This window comes from Sinohyriopsis cumingii, unplaced genomic scaffold (assembly GCF_028554795.1).
Source record: "Sinohyriopsis cumingii isolate HCF-2022 unplaced genomic scaffold, ASM2855479v2 utg001387l, whole genome shotgun sequence".
Taxonomy (NCBI): domain Eukaryota; kingdom Metazoa; phylum Mollusca; class Bivalvia; order Unionida; family Unionidae; genus Sinohyriopsis; species Sinohyriopsis cumingii.
In genome coordinates, this window is record NW_028315991.1 from 95,578 (window position 1) to 111,424 (window position 15,847).

General features: G+C 37.0%; 1 protein-coding gene across 1 annotated transcript in view; it reads right to left on the reverse strand.

Moving 5' to 3' along the window:
* Nucleotides 1-15,847, reverse strand: part of LOC149772584 (atrial natriuretic peptide receptor 1-like) — a 102,345-nt gene that overhangs the window by 38,580 nt on the left and 47,918 nt on the right. The window contains exons 8-11 of the mRNA XM_089947617.1: nt 12,896-13,043; nt 11,253-11,289; nt 11,073-11,212; nt 8,290-8,466 (exon numbers count right to left, since the gene is read on the reverse strand). Coding sequence (XP_089803743.1) covers nt 8,290-8,466; nt 11,073-11,212; nt 11,253-11,289; nt 12,896-13,043 — 502 coding nt within the window. The remainder of the gene's footprint in view (nt 1-8,289; nt 8,467-11,072; nt 11,213-11,252; nt 11,290-12,895; nt 13,044-15,847) is intronic.

Sequence of the window (15,847 nt, forward strand, 5' to 3'; positions counted from 1 at the left end):
CTCAACAAGAGACTGTTGACACATCATCACTTCATAGGTTATAACATACACGTCATCGCATTAAATTTTGAATCTCTTCGGGACTTGAACTAAGTTTTATGCTGGACTTTTATTGCTAGGAATTGCGTCTTTAATTATTTGGTTACTTTTGGATTTAATTCGCAATACCGTAAGTTTTTTTTTCTCATGTTTTACTTTTGTATTCTAGTGAGATAAATTAATTGTTAAATTTTACAAAGCTTGTTGTCTTCACTCTTTTCTGTTACTTATTTTAAGAACATAGATTCGTAACACATGCATGTATTACTAGCTGGTAGCTGATCCTATATTAGTCGACCAAACATTGCATTGACATTTTCAGCAAAAGATCATGAAAACAATCTATGGTCTAATTGCTATTTTTAAAGACGCACTCTGCTCCTTCAATTGAAATACGTTTTATGACTTGTTTTTTTCGGGATTAAATGACTTTTTATTTTAAACACGATTTTTATCAATAACTCGATCACCGATGCTTGTCACTCAGAAGAGTTAATTGCAAGTTCATCGTATTTACTCCAGTAAGGATGGTCATTCTGAGGTACAGAAAATGGAACCTTTTCTTAACAATATTAATGGACTGCAAAAATCGGTTTGATACATGGAAGTACTGACTTTAGTTAAAATGCTTGCAGTGTCAACATTTCTTTCCTTATTTTGTACATATTATGCCCTGAACATCCCAACTTCATCTGACTTCTAGGGGACCGCTCCGGTGGCCTAGTGGTTAGAGCGTCCGCCTCGGATGCGGTAGGTATTGGGTTCGATCCCAAGCCGAGTCATACCAAAGACTCGCTTGGCGCTCAGCATTAAGAGGTTAGTGTTAGGACTGGTCGGCCTGGTGTCAGGATAATGTGACTGGGTTGGACATCATGCTACATGTTTGCGGCATGATGCCCCAGTGCTACACATCACTATAAACTGTCACACTGCATACATCGTAGTGATATGACTGACAAATTGTCAAGGCTACGTTAAAAATCCAGACCACACACACACAGACACTAACGTCTAGGGATTCGTTTTAAACGCGTTCAGTGCATATTTCTCTGTTGTACACGATACATAATATTCTGAAAATCAATATTTCTTATGTCGATTCATTTGCTAGAAACGAAAAAGAAATTTGTTTTTTAATTCCTTCTCTAAGACGTCATCATGATTATAAAAATAACATTGTCGTATCTACAGCCTTGATTGCGGTTTATGTTTTTCCGTTAACAGTGAAAAGCTTTTAAAGTCACCTACAGATGACATTTATTGCAGTTATGATCAATTGTTACTGGAAGCGGAAACCGACTTAAAGATGGTTTAAAGAGAAGCATTCCTCGTCGAATTAGTTGGTTTAATCGTTCGATGAAGTCGAAATAAAAACTAGATTCGAACAGTTTTTACTCTATAATATTTTAAACAGCAATATTTCAATCTACATTCACATTCTGTTTCTCTGGGCAACATTGTTATTATAATTATGCAATGAAATTACAGATGTGCGTCATTTGCAGATCATCGGCAGTTACAGATCATCCAGTAATTTGCGTGTATTTACTTAAAAATATGTCCATAGAACCTTGATTCCCGAGCGCAGTACATAAGAAACTGGAGTAAACGAATGAAAATAAAAAGACGGACGGACTGACAAAAGGACAAGGATAACACTGTGTGTTTCTACAAGAATCTTGGTGGGCAATAGCAAACGCAGAAATCCATTAGCCAAATCGTAATTAAAAGTTTGAGCTATATACACTCGATAAATCAAATAAAATCAAACCGAAAAAGAAAAATAACAAAATAGACCTGAGAAGTGCATAGACGGTGTGATTTTTATGTCGACTGTTCCCCAAGGCCCATTCGCTTGGCATTCAATTCAATTAGTAGATTGCATTTAAAGCATCACCAGTGACTGAGCTTGTGTTGACAGTACTAGCACTGTCCGCTACGGGACATAAGTCTTAGAATCTGTGTAATATTCTGGGGCCATATTAAACCGGGCGAATTCAGCACGGTTTCTAAAGAAGCACGGATCACGTAGACCCATAGTGTACTTGTCGTTCCATTCTTTTTAGAAATTTGTTTCAAGTGTTGATATTGCACTCCAGTTTATTCATCTAAAATACTTACCTAGAACTACTAGATGCTGCCTTCACGTAGCCTGCGTCAATGTTTTCCATGGGAGACATTGTGCGCCTCCTCGCAGGACCCACCATCCACAGGAATAACTTTTAGCATTGTACTGGTTTCTCCATAAAACTATACCAGTTGTGTCTGTGTGATTGAAACTGACATAAAACCACGGAACGTTGACATACGCTGTGGCACTGGCTGCCTTCGGGTGTGTCAGCAATATAAAACCCTGGTAGATGTGAAGCATAACATGTCTAGATATAGCTGATAGTCTGGATTAGTGAGCATGCTGCATATTCGCCCAGTTGCCTCGTTGTAGTCCGCATCCATTGCCTGTATTACATTTTCGAGTGTATCATTGCTGTAATGCTGACCGAGGCGCTTAATACCAGGCTGGTTGTGGTCAAGCTTGCAACATACCTGTTGTTGACAAGTACAGTCTAAATGTTGTATCATCCCGGTCTGAAAGAAATCTCACGGGTACCAGTACTGGCGGGTATCATATGTTCTACCGCTGACGGTCCATCTAGAGTCTCGCCAACAACCTAAATTGTTTGGACTTGTGCGAGTGATAATATATCAAATTATATTGTCACAACAATGTCGCTTTAATGGCGACGCAAAATATGACGGTGTCTTAACTACAGTGATGAAGGCAGAGCAGTCGTTCACCATTCGCTTCTTAATCATAACATTTTTGTGTGAGTCGGCGTTTCGTCTTAGACAAAATTTATCGACATAACCGACAAGTATGCACTTCTTCATACAAGATCTGCAGATATGAAGGACAAATTGAAAAGCAGTTCCATCCCTTTCCGTAGGAGACAAAAGGTGAACTTTGCTGTCTAGTGTTCAACAGCAGGCAATGGCACCAGGGTCAAAGTCCATCTGCTTGCAATGGATTCTCCCATTATCCAGCTTTTACAAATGTAATGTCTTCCTCCTGGTAAGGTTTGTACTCAACCATCTGCAGCAAATGCATAGGCATAATTTCATAACGGATAAGTCGCAAGGCTTTACACATGTTGGTTTAGTTAGCTTCAACCACTGCGTTCGTGTGTGTATACGTGTGGACAATCCTGACTATACAAAGCAAAATTCATATAATCCGTAACAGGAGTGAGGCTTGGTATTGATGCGCAAGAACTATTTCTTCTCAATGTGGAGTATATGATTACGCATGAAGAAGACATTACAATTTAAATACATAAGTACCAAAATTATTTAAGTGCATAATGCAACGAGCAAGCTGAATTTCGTTTTTTTTTACGGCAGCCTGTATATGATACCTAACGAAATGGATCTTCGTATTGACTGTTATGAAGAGTATAACAACATATTATGATAGCAGTTGACAACTTGACATTGAGCACCAACGTCAGTGTTAATGTCACAAGTCTACCCATTCTGTGTAGTGCCAGCATCGAGGTGGCGGAAAGGCAACAAAAACGGCCAATGACGAGGCAAGTAAGTACAGATGCTTTGCAAAATAGCAAGATCGACAGAGTTTTTTCGCTTAAAATTTGGGCCTGTTGTTGCGTTTTTCAAAATTAGTGCTTTGATTTGCGGTATGCATCAATCTAGGCTGTTCTAGTCCCCGCACTGTGACATATATTCTTGATGTCACCGAAATGGCAACTCATAGACATCAGCATATGAAGGCTTTTCTGTCGAAGTATGTCAGACATATTTATTGGAGTGCGAAGTGTAATTTCGAGTATAATTTCTTCAAGACAACCAAAGGCGCTATTTTCTAGGGTTTCAACCATATTTATATATTAAACAACAACATATTTTACATTGCCAAAGGAAGGAAACGTGAACCCAATAACAACCAACAAAAAAGTAGTCACAGTGTTATAAAAAAGACCCTAGACCCATTTCGCGCCCTCCACCACTTTCTTGAGGTAAAGGGAGTTCGAAGCACCGTCGTTGTGGCTAATAATTCATGCATCCTTAGTCTAAAACCATGTGCTTGCCGTCAGATTATTAAACAACAAAAACAACAATGGCATAGTGCCTGATACTGCTAAGCTGGCATTTACAATTACGTTGAGCAGCGACTCACTAATGTCTTACACCAATCGTATCTTTTGCGTCTGCTGCATAAACCTGCTGTGCGATACAGGTGCAAATACTCTCTGGCCGTGGTTCAGAGAGACCAAGAACGCAAACCAATGACTACATAGGAAACTTCCTAAAAACTTGCAGACGCTTTTGCAAATATCTACATGATGGGATGCTAACGTGACCAAATCTACTTCAAGTTACTCCAACTTCGAATTTATGGGAGTTATTGTCGCAACTCATGGCCAAGCAAGGCGTGCGTGTGCGGAAGAAGGAAGCCAGCGATCATCGTGCGCAGTGCATTATGGAGCGGCTTAGCCATACTCTAGCCAATCGGCACTTTGGGCAATAGCACGCCCAAGAGATGTTGTTATCAGTTAATAACGACAAAGAGCGATACTACAAGTGCTCCTTGTTCCGGAGATATAGCAGTAACGTAGTAACGCCGATCAAATGTAAGATACATATTGCTGCCATTCGTCACACGGCGGCTCGTGTTACTCCTGCGGCGTCAACGATGCCGGTTGGTCTAAAGCAACACATGTCCTCGGTGTCCTTGGTGCTGTACCTATAAGGACCGGGATAACTGGAAGGCCGGCAACACTGCACTACCGACCCTGTATCGTCCTTAAAGAGTTCATCCTGGCTGAGACCAGACCTACATATACCATTTATAGCCTGGTGGTTCTGCGCGTAGAGGTTTCATTAATGAGGAGATTGTGCCTGAAGGCACTCAGCTACCACCTAAGAACATTCTTTTACGGTCAAACGCTCGTTGAAGAATTCCTCCACCGGACCTTCGGCTACATGTTGATCTTCGGTCGCGCGATTCTGGTCATATAAGCAAGGTAAGTCTACGCACACAATTTTCGTAAGTTTTAAGTGTAAGAAAATCATATTTAATTCGTAAGAACATTTTGCAAAAATATCCGTAAGAAACTTTCTTGCGTCTAAGAAAAACGTTTGACGTAAGTCATTCTTTTTTATAGGAGGTAGGAAATTACTCGGTAAAATTTAATAGAGCATCTTCAAAATACTTACAAAAGACAGTGACGGAGATAAGGACGGAAAGAACAAAAAATGACAACACAGTGACCCAAAAATATCGGGCAAAAATGCCTTGTCCTATTGGTTACATTGAACGAAAAACATTAGTATTATTTCTTATCAAAGAATGTAGTGTGTGTGTGTGTGTGTGTGTGTGTGTGTGTGTGTGAGAGAGAGAGAGAGAGAGAGAGAGAGAGAGAGAGAGAATTATTGTCGAGGTACAAGTCCATGAATATATAGATTGAACTTAATTGTTGCAAGAAACGGCTAAGCCATACTCCTTTAGTTATCTGTATCAAAAATGATTATCTATTCATTTCACTATTTTATCAACAACTTTTGCCTTCGAATACATAAATGTACTGAACGTCCTCATGCTGTTGTTCCCAGCAACAAACCAGCAGGGTCCATTATTATTAATGGGAAGTTAAATATTACGTTTTGCAATCCTTTGCATCATGGCTTTTATGGAATGCTTTGCATCATGGCTTTTATGGAATGCTTTGCGTCATGGCTTTTATGGAATGCTTTGCGTCATGGCTTTTATGGAATGCTTTGCATCATGGCTTTTATGGAATGCTTTGCGTCATCTATATCCTTCGATACTTATTTGATATTCATTGCAATTCTAAGAATAAAAGTTTGAGTGTGTACACTAACACCCACCTTGTTTATCGTCTCATCAAAACTTGGAATAGAATTACGTTGTATACAGCGTGACGTGGTGCAGATCATTTTATAAATCGGGGAATGTCTCAAAATGATTTGTCTCTCAGACACATACTCAAACACACACTTGCACTTCACACATTCTCTTAAAGTCAGGATTAAGTTAAGTCACATTGATCACTACATTTAATCATAATTTTAACCATATTTAAAAAAGGCTATATTTCTAATGCAAATCTCTTTCCTTATAGATGCATTAATGCAAATAAAATATTTGAGAATCTATTAGGTTAAGTAAAACTATCAGAAGGAAAAATTACGATAATTGGTTATATTGTTAGAAATGACAATACCTTTATATTTACATTCATTCTAATTAAGCTTTTATGTTAAATAATGGTCAAAAATGAAAGCTGTCATAAATTGGGTTGTCTTTGTAAAAGGAAGTATAACAGATTTATAAAAAGTGATTTATCTATAGTATTGACAAGAAATATTGACAATATCTGGTGCTGGAACAACGGAGAAAGATGATTTTGAACATCGTTTGGTGTGAAAAATCATACAAACGATGGAAACCATTGCATATCACATTCCCAGAGCTGCATTCGTCATTAGAAATATTTGGTATCATCCAATATTGTAATGCCCAGTTTTAGTAAGGATATATGCTCGGCCTTTTCACCTACGCCGCGGAAGTATATAGCGTAAGGTGCCAACACGATAGATTGGTTGACGAGGTGGAGACATCAGCGGCAGACGTGGTTTTTTTATGGTTGCTACTTTTTGTATACCAGAAGGCATATGTTCTTTACCAAGGCCCAGTGGCTCTTTTCTTCTTCGATGGCAGCAATAAGTTATGCAAGTTATGCCTTATCTTATGCAACTCGTGTACTTACATACTTTTATTTCGAAGCTCGAACTTGTTAGTATCACCAATACTCACAGAAAAGTCGATGGCTGTAAAGTCGAGTTTGCTCAACTAATGACAGTTCTTGCGTGGCCAATCGAAACACATACTCGGGTGGTAAAAGAAAATCTAGCCTGACCAAGATGAGCAAACACAAAATGATATTTACCACATAACATATGTAAATTCAGCTGATAACATCTTTAATTGTTTTGATCAATTCTTTTGATATAATTTTAGCAATACACTCGATAGTCATCATTTAATCGTTAAGATTTTCTTCAGAAAACAAAATTGACAGTTTTATTGTTTCTTTAAAAATACATAAAAATGAGTTGGGGGGAGGACATTTTTTGCTTTTATGTGTGATAGATATCATTCTTGGAACGTTTTAAGAAAACAAATGGCCGAGCTTATTAATAAAAATGGAATCCATACCAACCACCACCTGAAGCAAGCATACATATACAACGATAGAGGCCTCATGATGCAATCCTAAAAATGGAATCCATACCAACCACACCTGAAGCAAGCACACATTTTCAACGATAAAGGCCTCATGGGGCAATCTTAAAAATGGAATCCATACCAACCACCACCTGAAGCAAGCACACATATACAACGATAGAGGCCTCACGAGGCAATCTTAAAATGGAATCCATACCAACCACCACCTGAAGCAAGCACACATTTACAACGAGAGAAGCCTCATGAGGCAATCTTAAAAATGAAATCCATACCAACCACCACCTGAAGCAAGCACACATTTACAACGATAAAGGCCTCATGGGGCAATCTTTAAAATGGAATCCATACCAACCACCACCTGAAGCAAGCACACATTTGCAACGAGAGAAGCCTCATGAGGCAATCTTAAAAATGGAATCCATACCAACCACCACCTGAAGCAAGCACACATATACAAGGATAGAGGCCTCATGAGGCAATCTTAAAAATGGAATCTATACCAATCACCACCTGAAGCAAGTACACATTTACAACGATAGAGGCCTCATAAGGCAATCTTGAAAAGGTTTATGAGGGTACCCCGCTGTGACCACGATGTGACTCTAACAAATTAAGTCTTAACGAAACTTATCGAACTTTTCCATATTTTTAAATTATTTTTTTGTGTGGGTCGCGCGACACTTAAGATCTTTAAATTTCGATCTTTGACCAAGAGTCCAGAAGAGATAAATTGAAGAAATCGTATGAAATATATCCTTCACAGGTATTATGATATATATTATGGAATGATAAATTGTTCCAATAGTTCAGTGTGTTCCATTTCTTGGATCAGTCGACGATTCTGGCAGTGGAAAAGTTAGTTTATTCGGAATTTCCTATGACCCCATTTTTAGCCCACCCTTAACTCACCCTGAGTCTAATGCGTCTTCCCAAAAGTCATTGTACCCTCAAAGAAACCAACTAACCCTTGCTATATCATGGGCAAAAGAGAGCTTGAAAATTCTGTCCAGCTTGATGTCGTCGTTTTCCAAAACGTCTTGAAGACTGCCTCTGTTGCAGTACACTGACACAAGACAGATCTTGAAGGGGTCGACACAGGCCCCCATGAGGGGATTTATGTTGTTGTGTTTCAAATGTATGATCTAAAAATAGACAAGAACATAATAAAGGTCAAAATGGCGATTTATGTTTTAAACTATTTTGAATCGGTCAAACGATAAAACACAATACTCACTATTCTTTTTAAAGCGTGTATTATCTAATTTTCTTCCAATTGCATTTAAAAGTATTGCCCTCGATAAAGTTGGAGCAGGAATTACTTCTTCTGAAACACACACACACACACACACACACACACACACACACACATATTCACACTTAGGCACATTGTAGAGATTTCATCGTAGCATAAGGTGATGGAATGAAAAATTATTCCGTCATTTTCTGTCTGCGAACAATGGTTACAAGGGTATTGTTGTTGTTGTTGTTCTAGGGTTTAACGCCATTTTTCAGCACAAGATAGGCTATTCATAGCGACCAGTATAATTGGTGGAGGAAGAACCCTGGAAAACCCAGGGAAGAACCACCGACCCACGAGAAGCTACTGGCAGGCTTTCCCACGTACACACGCTAGCCGAGCCTTGGACTCGAACCCACGCAGGCAGAGGTTGAGAAGGCAGTGATCTGGAACGGAGATCGTTTTAGACCGCTCGGCCACTCGGGACCCCTTACAAGGGTTTGGAATATTTTAAGAATGTCACCTATTCTCTACACAGCAATACCATAATACTCCTGACATATAACCTTTGAATGAGGAATATTATTTCGCTGGAATTCAACATAAAATCATCCAGAATTTAAAATTTTCTTTTACCTACAAGACAGCTATCTATGCATTTATGCTCTCTTATAAGTCGAGTCCATCTGCAAACAGTGCAGACATAGGTCTGTGACGCATAATGCGTTGGCAGATCCGATTCTGTGCAGTTTGTTTGTACTAATCAGTAGAAGAAAGAAGATAGACACCGATTTGCTGGCGAATTATGCGACAGCGGATCAGGGTCAATGTTATTTGCAGCTTGAATTGATTTATAGCCAAATATGTATGGTAGTCGGATGAATGCATTACATGTTATCCGTCAGAGTACTTATGATGCATATCTAAGACTAAAGTGGATCCGAGTACCTACACGTTCGTGTCCACATGACGATAAATGTGTCTTATACAATAGCGAGTATTACTTAGAAACAGAGGAAACCGAAAACGTTAGTATCTGATATAAATTTCTCCATATTTATAGCATGTAATATTTATAGTATGGTGTCTGCATCCTCTCTTGCTTCTGTGTCTATGGTTGTTGTGTTTATAAATGCTGAACGTTCATACTGCGGAACATAACTTCTTGGCTTCATGTCAGTCAACCTGTTGATGGGCTGGCCCTAATAAATAGTCCATTTCCTTGTTAGTGTGTACAAAAGAAAGTATGGAAAGCTGTCTGTAAATTCAGAACGGTACGCGGGAACTTCTGCAGATTTTTCTTTTCTCCTTCCACCTCCCACACTATTCATGAAACTGTTTAATGCTAAATAATAATAATAATAATAATAATAATAATAATAATAATAATTATTATTATTATTATTATTATTATTATTATTATTATTATTATTATTATAATCATCATTATTATTATTATTATTATTATTATTATTATTATTATTATTATTATTTCATTAACGATAATGGATATCCGGAAACCAGGTTCCTGCTGGCATTAAATAACAACTAAAAGTCCCTGGAAATAGAGCCTGAGTCCTCTGTAAGTTTAGAAGTGGTGTTATTTGTATGGTTCTTCTGCTGTATGAAGAGCCTTTCCATACTTCCGGATTTCGTTTCCTTTCAGGAAAGCAGAAAACCAAAAGAGCAGAGATAATCCAAAGTAATGTTATAATATTTATTCCGTCTGCTTTCACTCTTTGTCGTACAGATCCTAACGACGTACTCGGCCAATCAATGTTTTTGAAATTTATTGTTGTACATACAAACCTATTGCATACATCTGTACACTAATTTGTATCATAAACATAATCTTTGGCATCTTTACATGCTTAGTTTCTTCTCGTGCACAAATTCCACGAACGTCACGTGCTTCTTTCCTAATAGCCATAGAGTCAAGACGCAGGGTATTTGGGAAAGAGTTCTGTTATGGGGCTCTGAGAGTCATAAAGGATTCCAGAAAGGCCACGAAGAATTCCTGTCCACATTTTACAGTGTCCTATACCATAATATACGATACATTAAGAAGCAAAGTATCATGTATGAATTCTTCAATACAGTATAGGTATCAAATGCCGCCATTTGTGGGATATGGAAGTGGCCATCTTTGAGTAAGCAAGTATATCGAAGTAATTAGCGGTATTCTGACATAACTAAAACTTGGAATATGCAGATGTTGTACACAGTTCTGCTCGCTCTTATAAATAACAGGTGGCACAAGGTCATCGTCATGTGAATGCTCCGCACCCCCATCTCTCTCTCTCAAACAATTCGGTAGTCGTAGCTTGTCATTCATCCACACACACACACACACACACACACACTCTCTCTCTCTCTCTCAAACAATTCGGTGGTCGTAGCTTATCATTCATCCAAACGAAAGTAAAGTACATATAAATTTAGATATAAATATTTACTAAATTGTTATTTCTCCCATCCACCCACCCCCAAAAATCAGAAAGACAGCAATACCTGGTTAATTTCTGTGACTACTTCAGGTGTTATTGCTAGGTAATTCTTCCTGACCATCTTAACGGCGACGGCAGTTCCATCGTATATTGCAATTTTTGCAAACAGTTGATCCCCGCCTGAAGTATCGCTTTCCATACTAGCTCGCATTATGTTGAGCGATGGAAATGATTCCATTGCAACAGTTTTTAATGTGTCCTGACAATGTAGAAAATATTAACTTCGAAGCAGTGACAAACGGCATTTATAACGTTGCAGAAGATAAAAACAACCTCGACAACAAATATAAAAACGAAGAGGGCGATAAAGAAGAAAGAGACGAGAAGAAAGAAGAAAATTTAAAGAGGAGAAAAGAAAAAGAATCAATAGGTTTTTAATTTTGACAAACAGTATTATCCTTAGATATTGTTTTTGAATGAAATGAAGGAACAGTAAATATACATTTAAAGACTCAAGATGGTCCATTATATTATAGTCAATTTTCGTTTGGAGGATTGATATGAAACTTCGGTTAGAAATAAATTAATAAATTTCTGGTGTTATCAGAGTACATTTATGTGACACAGAAGACATATAGATGGTTCACAAAAATGTGTTGCAAAGCTCATATGAAGAGCCAGTTTTAAGGAGACATCGCCTCAAATATATCATATTTTAATAATATGCATATATATGTTAATTCTTTTTGCAATTTCGATCTTACTGAATAATAGGTTTAGTCTGAGGTTGGTGATATAAGGCATATCAGCTCATGAAGGTTATATCTTGCTACAAAACGCAAAGCAATGTGCGTTGTTCACTGAACCACAGCAGCAAAATCGGGCTAATCCGGTGGAGAGATTCTAGCCCGCACTTCTACCACTAAACCACTACAGCTCTATTACTGTAACAAAGGACTTAAGTATTGTTATCATTACGTAGTTTACATAACCGACATGAAAGTTATTAAAGTACACTGCTACCTTGCTATAATGTCAATTTTAAAACAAAATATTCTGGCATTTAAAAGAATTTGGCGATAAATCAAGGTAATTTAATTAAATAGTGCATAGATAGATGGACATTGAAGGTATACATGTATATGTTTGTATACAATAAAATGAAAGCCAAACCGTTTCTGTTCCGAATCGTATTACAATTTTTTTTCTTCTCGTGAATATGACATTTATTTCTAGTTTATTTTTCTGCATGATCACAAGACAAGAACAAAATATTATAGATCTTTAGAATTTGCATTTAATCTACAGTCTGCGAAATTTGAATCGATCGATGATCTTGCTATTGGTTGTTATGTAAGAGTTTTAGGACTCCCAGAATCTAATACGAAGGAGGATGGGTGTCGCCCTATTTGGCAGCTGAACGGTGCATTTTACCATTATTAAGAATGTGACACAAAATATTTAGATCTTGCGGGTTTCGTGAAAATTTAAGGAAAACTATCAACTGGCACTGCATCGAAAAATTTATATGCAATGATATTTGCAATGTTATGTGCGATGATATGTGCAAATATATGTGCAATGATATATGCAATGATATGTGCAATTTTATATCCAATGATATGTGCAATGATACCCACTCTACTCATGAATCTACTGCTGCGCGTCTTGTGCATACGTCTGTCAACACTTGTGTTTAAATTTTCGAAGGGTATTTTCCATGACATGCTTGACAATCTCCATTGGCGTTGCTTCTTTCTGTGGAATCACACACAAATAAAAGAAAACAATTTTACAAATAAATCTAACATGGAAGTGTCAAGTAGGTGATTTGAACAAGAAAAAAAAAATCATTTACAAACATGGCAATCTGGATTACTGTTCTACATTGCTGTCCTGTACAGCACCATTTTTACTGTCCTGTACAACACCATTTGTACTGTCCTGTACAACACCATTTTTACTGTCATGTACAGCACCATTTGTACTGTCCTGTACCGCATCATTTTTACCGCCCTGTACAGCACCATTTTTTCTGTCATGTACAGCACCATTTTTACATACAAACATTTAAGACAAGTTAAACAAACTGATATTTGGTTTCATAAACGGCTGCATTATATGATAATAAATAAGTATCGTTTAGTAATTAAATATGCAGAAGAACTTCAATGTGATCGGCTTCGAATTTTCTTAATAGCTTTTAAAATATACATATAGCTATGGATAGTCTGGCACACGATCATATTATGTATACAGGATGAAATTTCTTTGTTTTGATTATGTTGGGTAACTAACACGCTTATTGGAGTTTATACATTTTAATTACGGTATGTTACATATTTCTATTGGGACATGTCTTATTATGTTTATTATTAATATCATGGCAAAAATTGATATCTTTTCTGTGATTTGGTCAGGAAAATAACATTGTTATTTAGATTGTCGCCTCACATAACAAAGAATATAAAACTAACCTATACAGTACTGAGTATGGAACATAAAGCTATGATGGATGTAAAGTAGAAGCGAGAGAGTGTTGTCACGTCGTGTCCTTTGGTGGTCATTATTTGCCTCTGAATCAAGCAGCGCCATTCATTCTGGGAGTAAAATTATCAGAAATAACGGGGAAAACTATTCAATAATGTTGCTTATATTATAAATCATAACATTTCCCAAATTAAACTTCAATCATAAGTAAGGTAAGCTACAGAAAAACTTTAATCTCATCGGTTTAGGTATACTTCGAAAGTAATCAAAAATGTATTACACAACACACAGGAATATCCAAGACTCGCCAGAGCGGTTTCAAATGTCCTGTAGTAGCTATGAAATTGTCATTATTATTATTATCATTATTATTATTATTATTATTATTATTATTAGTAGTAGTAGTAGTAGTAGTAGTAGTAGTAATCTTACCGGTACATTATAATGGAAACTGCCAAGGAGGTAGCTACGAGTACACAGAAAAGAATCACCGTGGCCACGATAATTGTTGTCACTGCAAAATAATGGGATATGTAAATTATAGTCAGTTTTGAAAGAAGAAAAAAAAAAAAGAGAAGAAAAAAAAAATATCGATCGATTCAAGTCTTTAAGCTGTCTCAATGCAGGTCAGCCTACAATGAAGATCTTAAATGTCAGGACTTTAAAAAAATTATATTGACATATCATTATTAACATGACGAAAGTGTCGTGTCCACAAGTAAACTAGTTAATCTTGATATTGTTTTAAACAATTTTCAGAGAACGCTCTTTTAGCTTTTGCATTTTTCCATATTTGGATTGGAAATGGAGTTTTATTTTGGATTTTTTAATTTTCGGAATCGGATTTTATATTCTTTTTTTTAATTTTATATTGTTTTTTTAAAAAACAAAATCCATTTATTTTTCTATTTTCAAATGTTTAGATTTTTCATTTTGGAATTTATGTGTTTTGGACTCCTAAAATCTTTATATTTCTTTTACCTTGACTTTAATACACACTTTATTTTGGAATTATTATTCATTTGTCAATTAAATAATTTTTGATTTATAATATACGATGCATTATTTGATACATTCAAATACAAAGTTCCACCTACTTGACAGAGGCGTAGCTGGGGGGGGGGGGGCAGGGGGGTACATATGTCCCCGGGCGCCAAGGTATAGGGGCGCCAAAATGAGGCTTACAACGTTACATTATAATAAGTAAACAAGGGTAATATTCAAAAATGTGATTAAACGTGGAGGGGGCTGGGGCGCCAATTTTATAGTTCGTCCCCAGGCGCAAAATATCATAGCTACGCCTCTGCTACTTGACGAATCATAATTTATATATAACATATACAACCCTTCACCGACTAGCGACCGACAGGTTTTGAATTTCGGCCAATAAAAGAGGACTTTTCGAATGAGGTAAGATCATCCTTTTCATTCTTTAAAACTAAAACAAATCAAAATCCTTTACACATACTTTTGTTTGTTGTTATTGAATTTTGACGACCTATTCCAACTCTTTGTTTCATTGTCATTCTTCTACCTGCAACACGTAGGATACCTATGTTATCATGTTTATTCCTGCAAAACGTACCATGTTATCATGCTTCCACCTACAATACTTACACACTTATCATGCCTCTACCTCCAAGACTTGCCATATTATCATTCTTCTACCTTCAAGACTTATCTATATTATCATTCTTCTACCTGCAAGACTTACCAATACTATTTCTACTTGCAAGACTTAACCATATTATCCTGTTTCTATCTGCACCTTACCCATATTATCATGCTTCTACCTGCAACACTTACCATATTATCATGCCTCTACCTGCAAGACTTACCCATATTATCATGCTTCTACCTGCAACACTTACCATATTATCATGCCTCTACCTGCAAGATTTACCCATATTATCATGATTCTACTTGCAACACTTACCATATTATCATGCTTCTACCTGCAAGCCTTACCCATATTAGCATGATTCTAATTGCAACACTTACCATATTATCATGCCTCTACCTGCAAGACTTACCCACATTATCATGCTTCTACCTGCAACACTTACCATATTATCATGCCTCTACCTGCAAGACTTACCCATATTATCATGATTCTACTTGCAACACTTACCATATTATCATGCTTCTACCTGCAAGCCTTACCCATATTAGCATGATTCTAATTGCAACACTTACCATATTATCATGCCTCTACCTGCAAGACTTACCCATATTAGCATGATTCTACCTGCAAGACTTACCCATATTAGCATGATTCTACCTGCAAGACTTACCCATATTAGCATGATTCTACCTGCAAGACTTACCCTATTATCATGCTTCTACCTG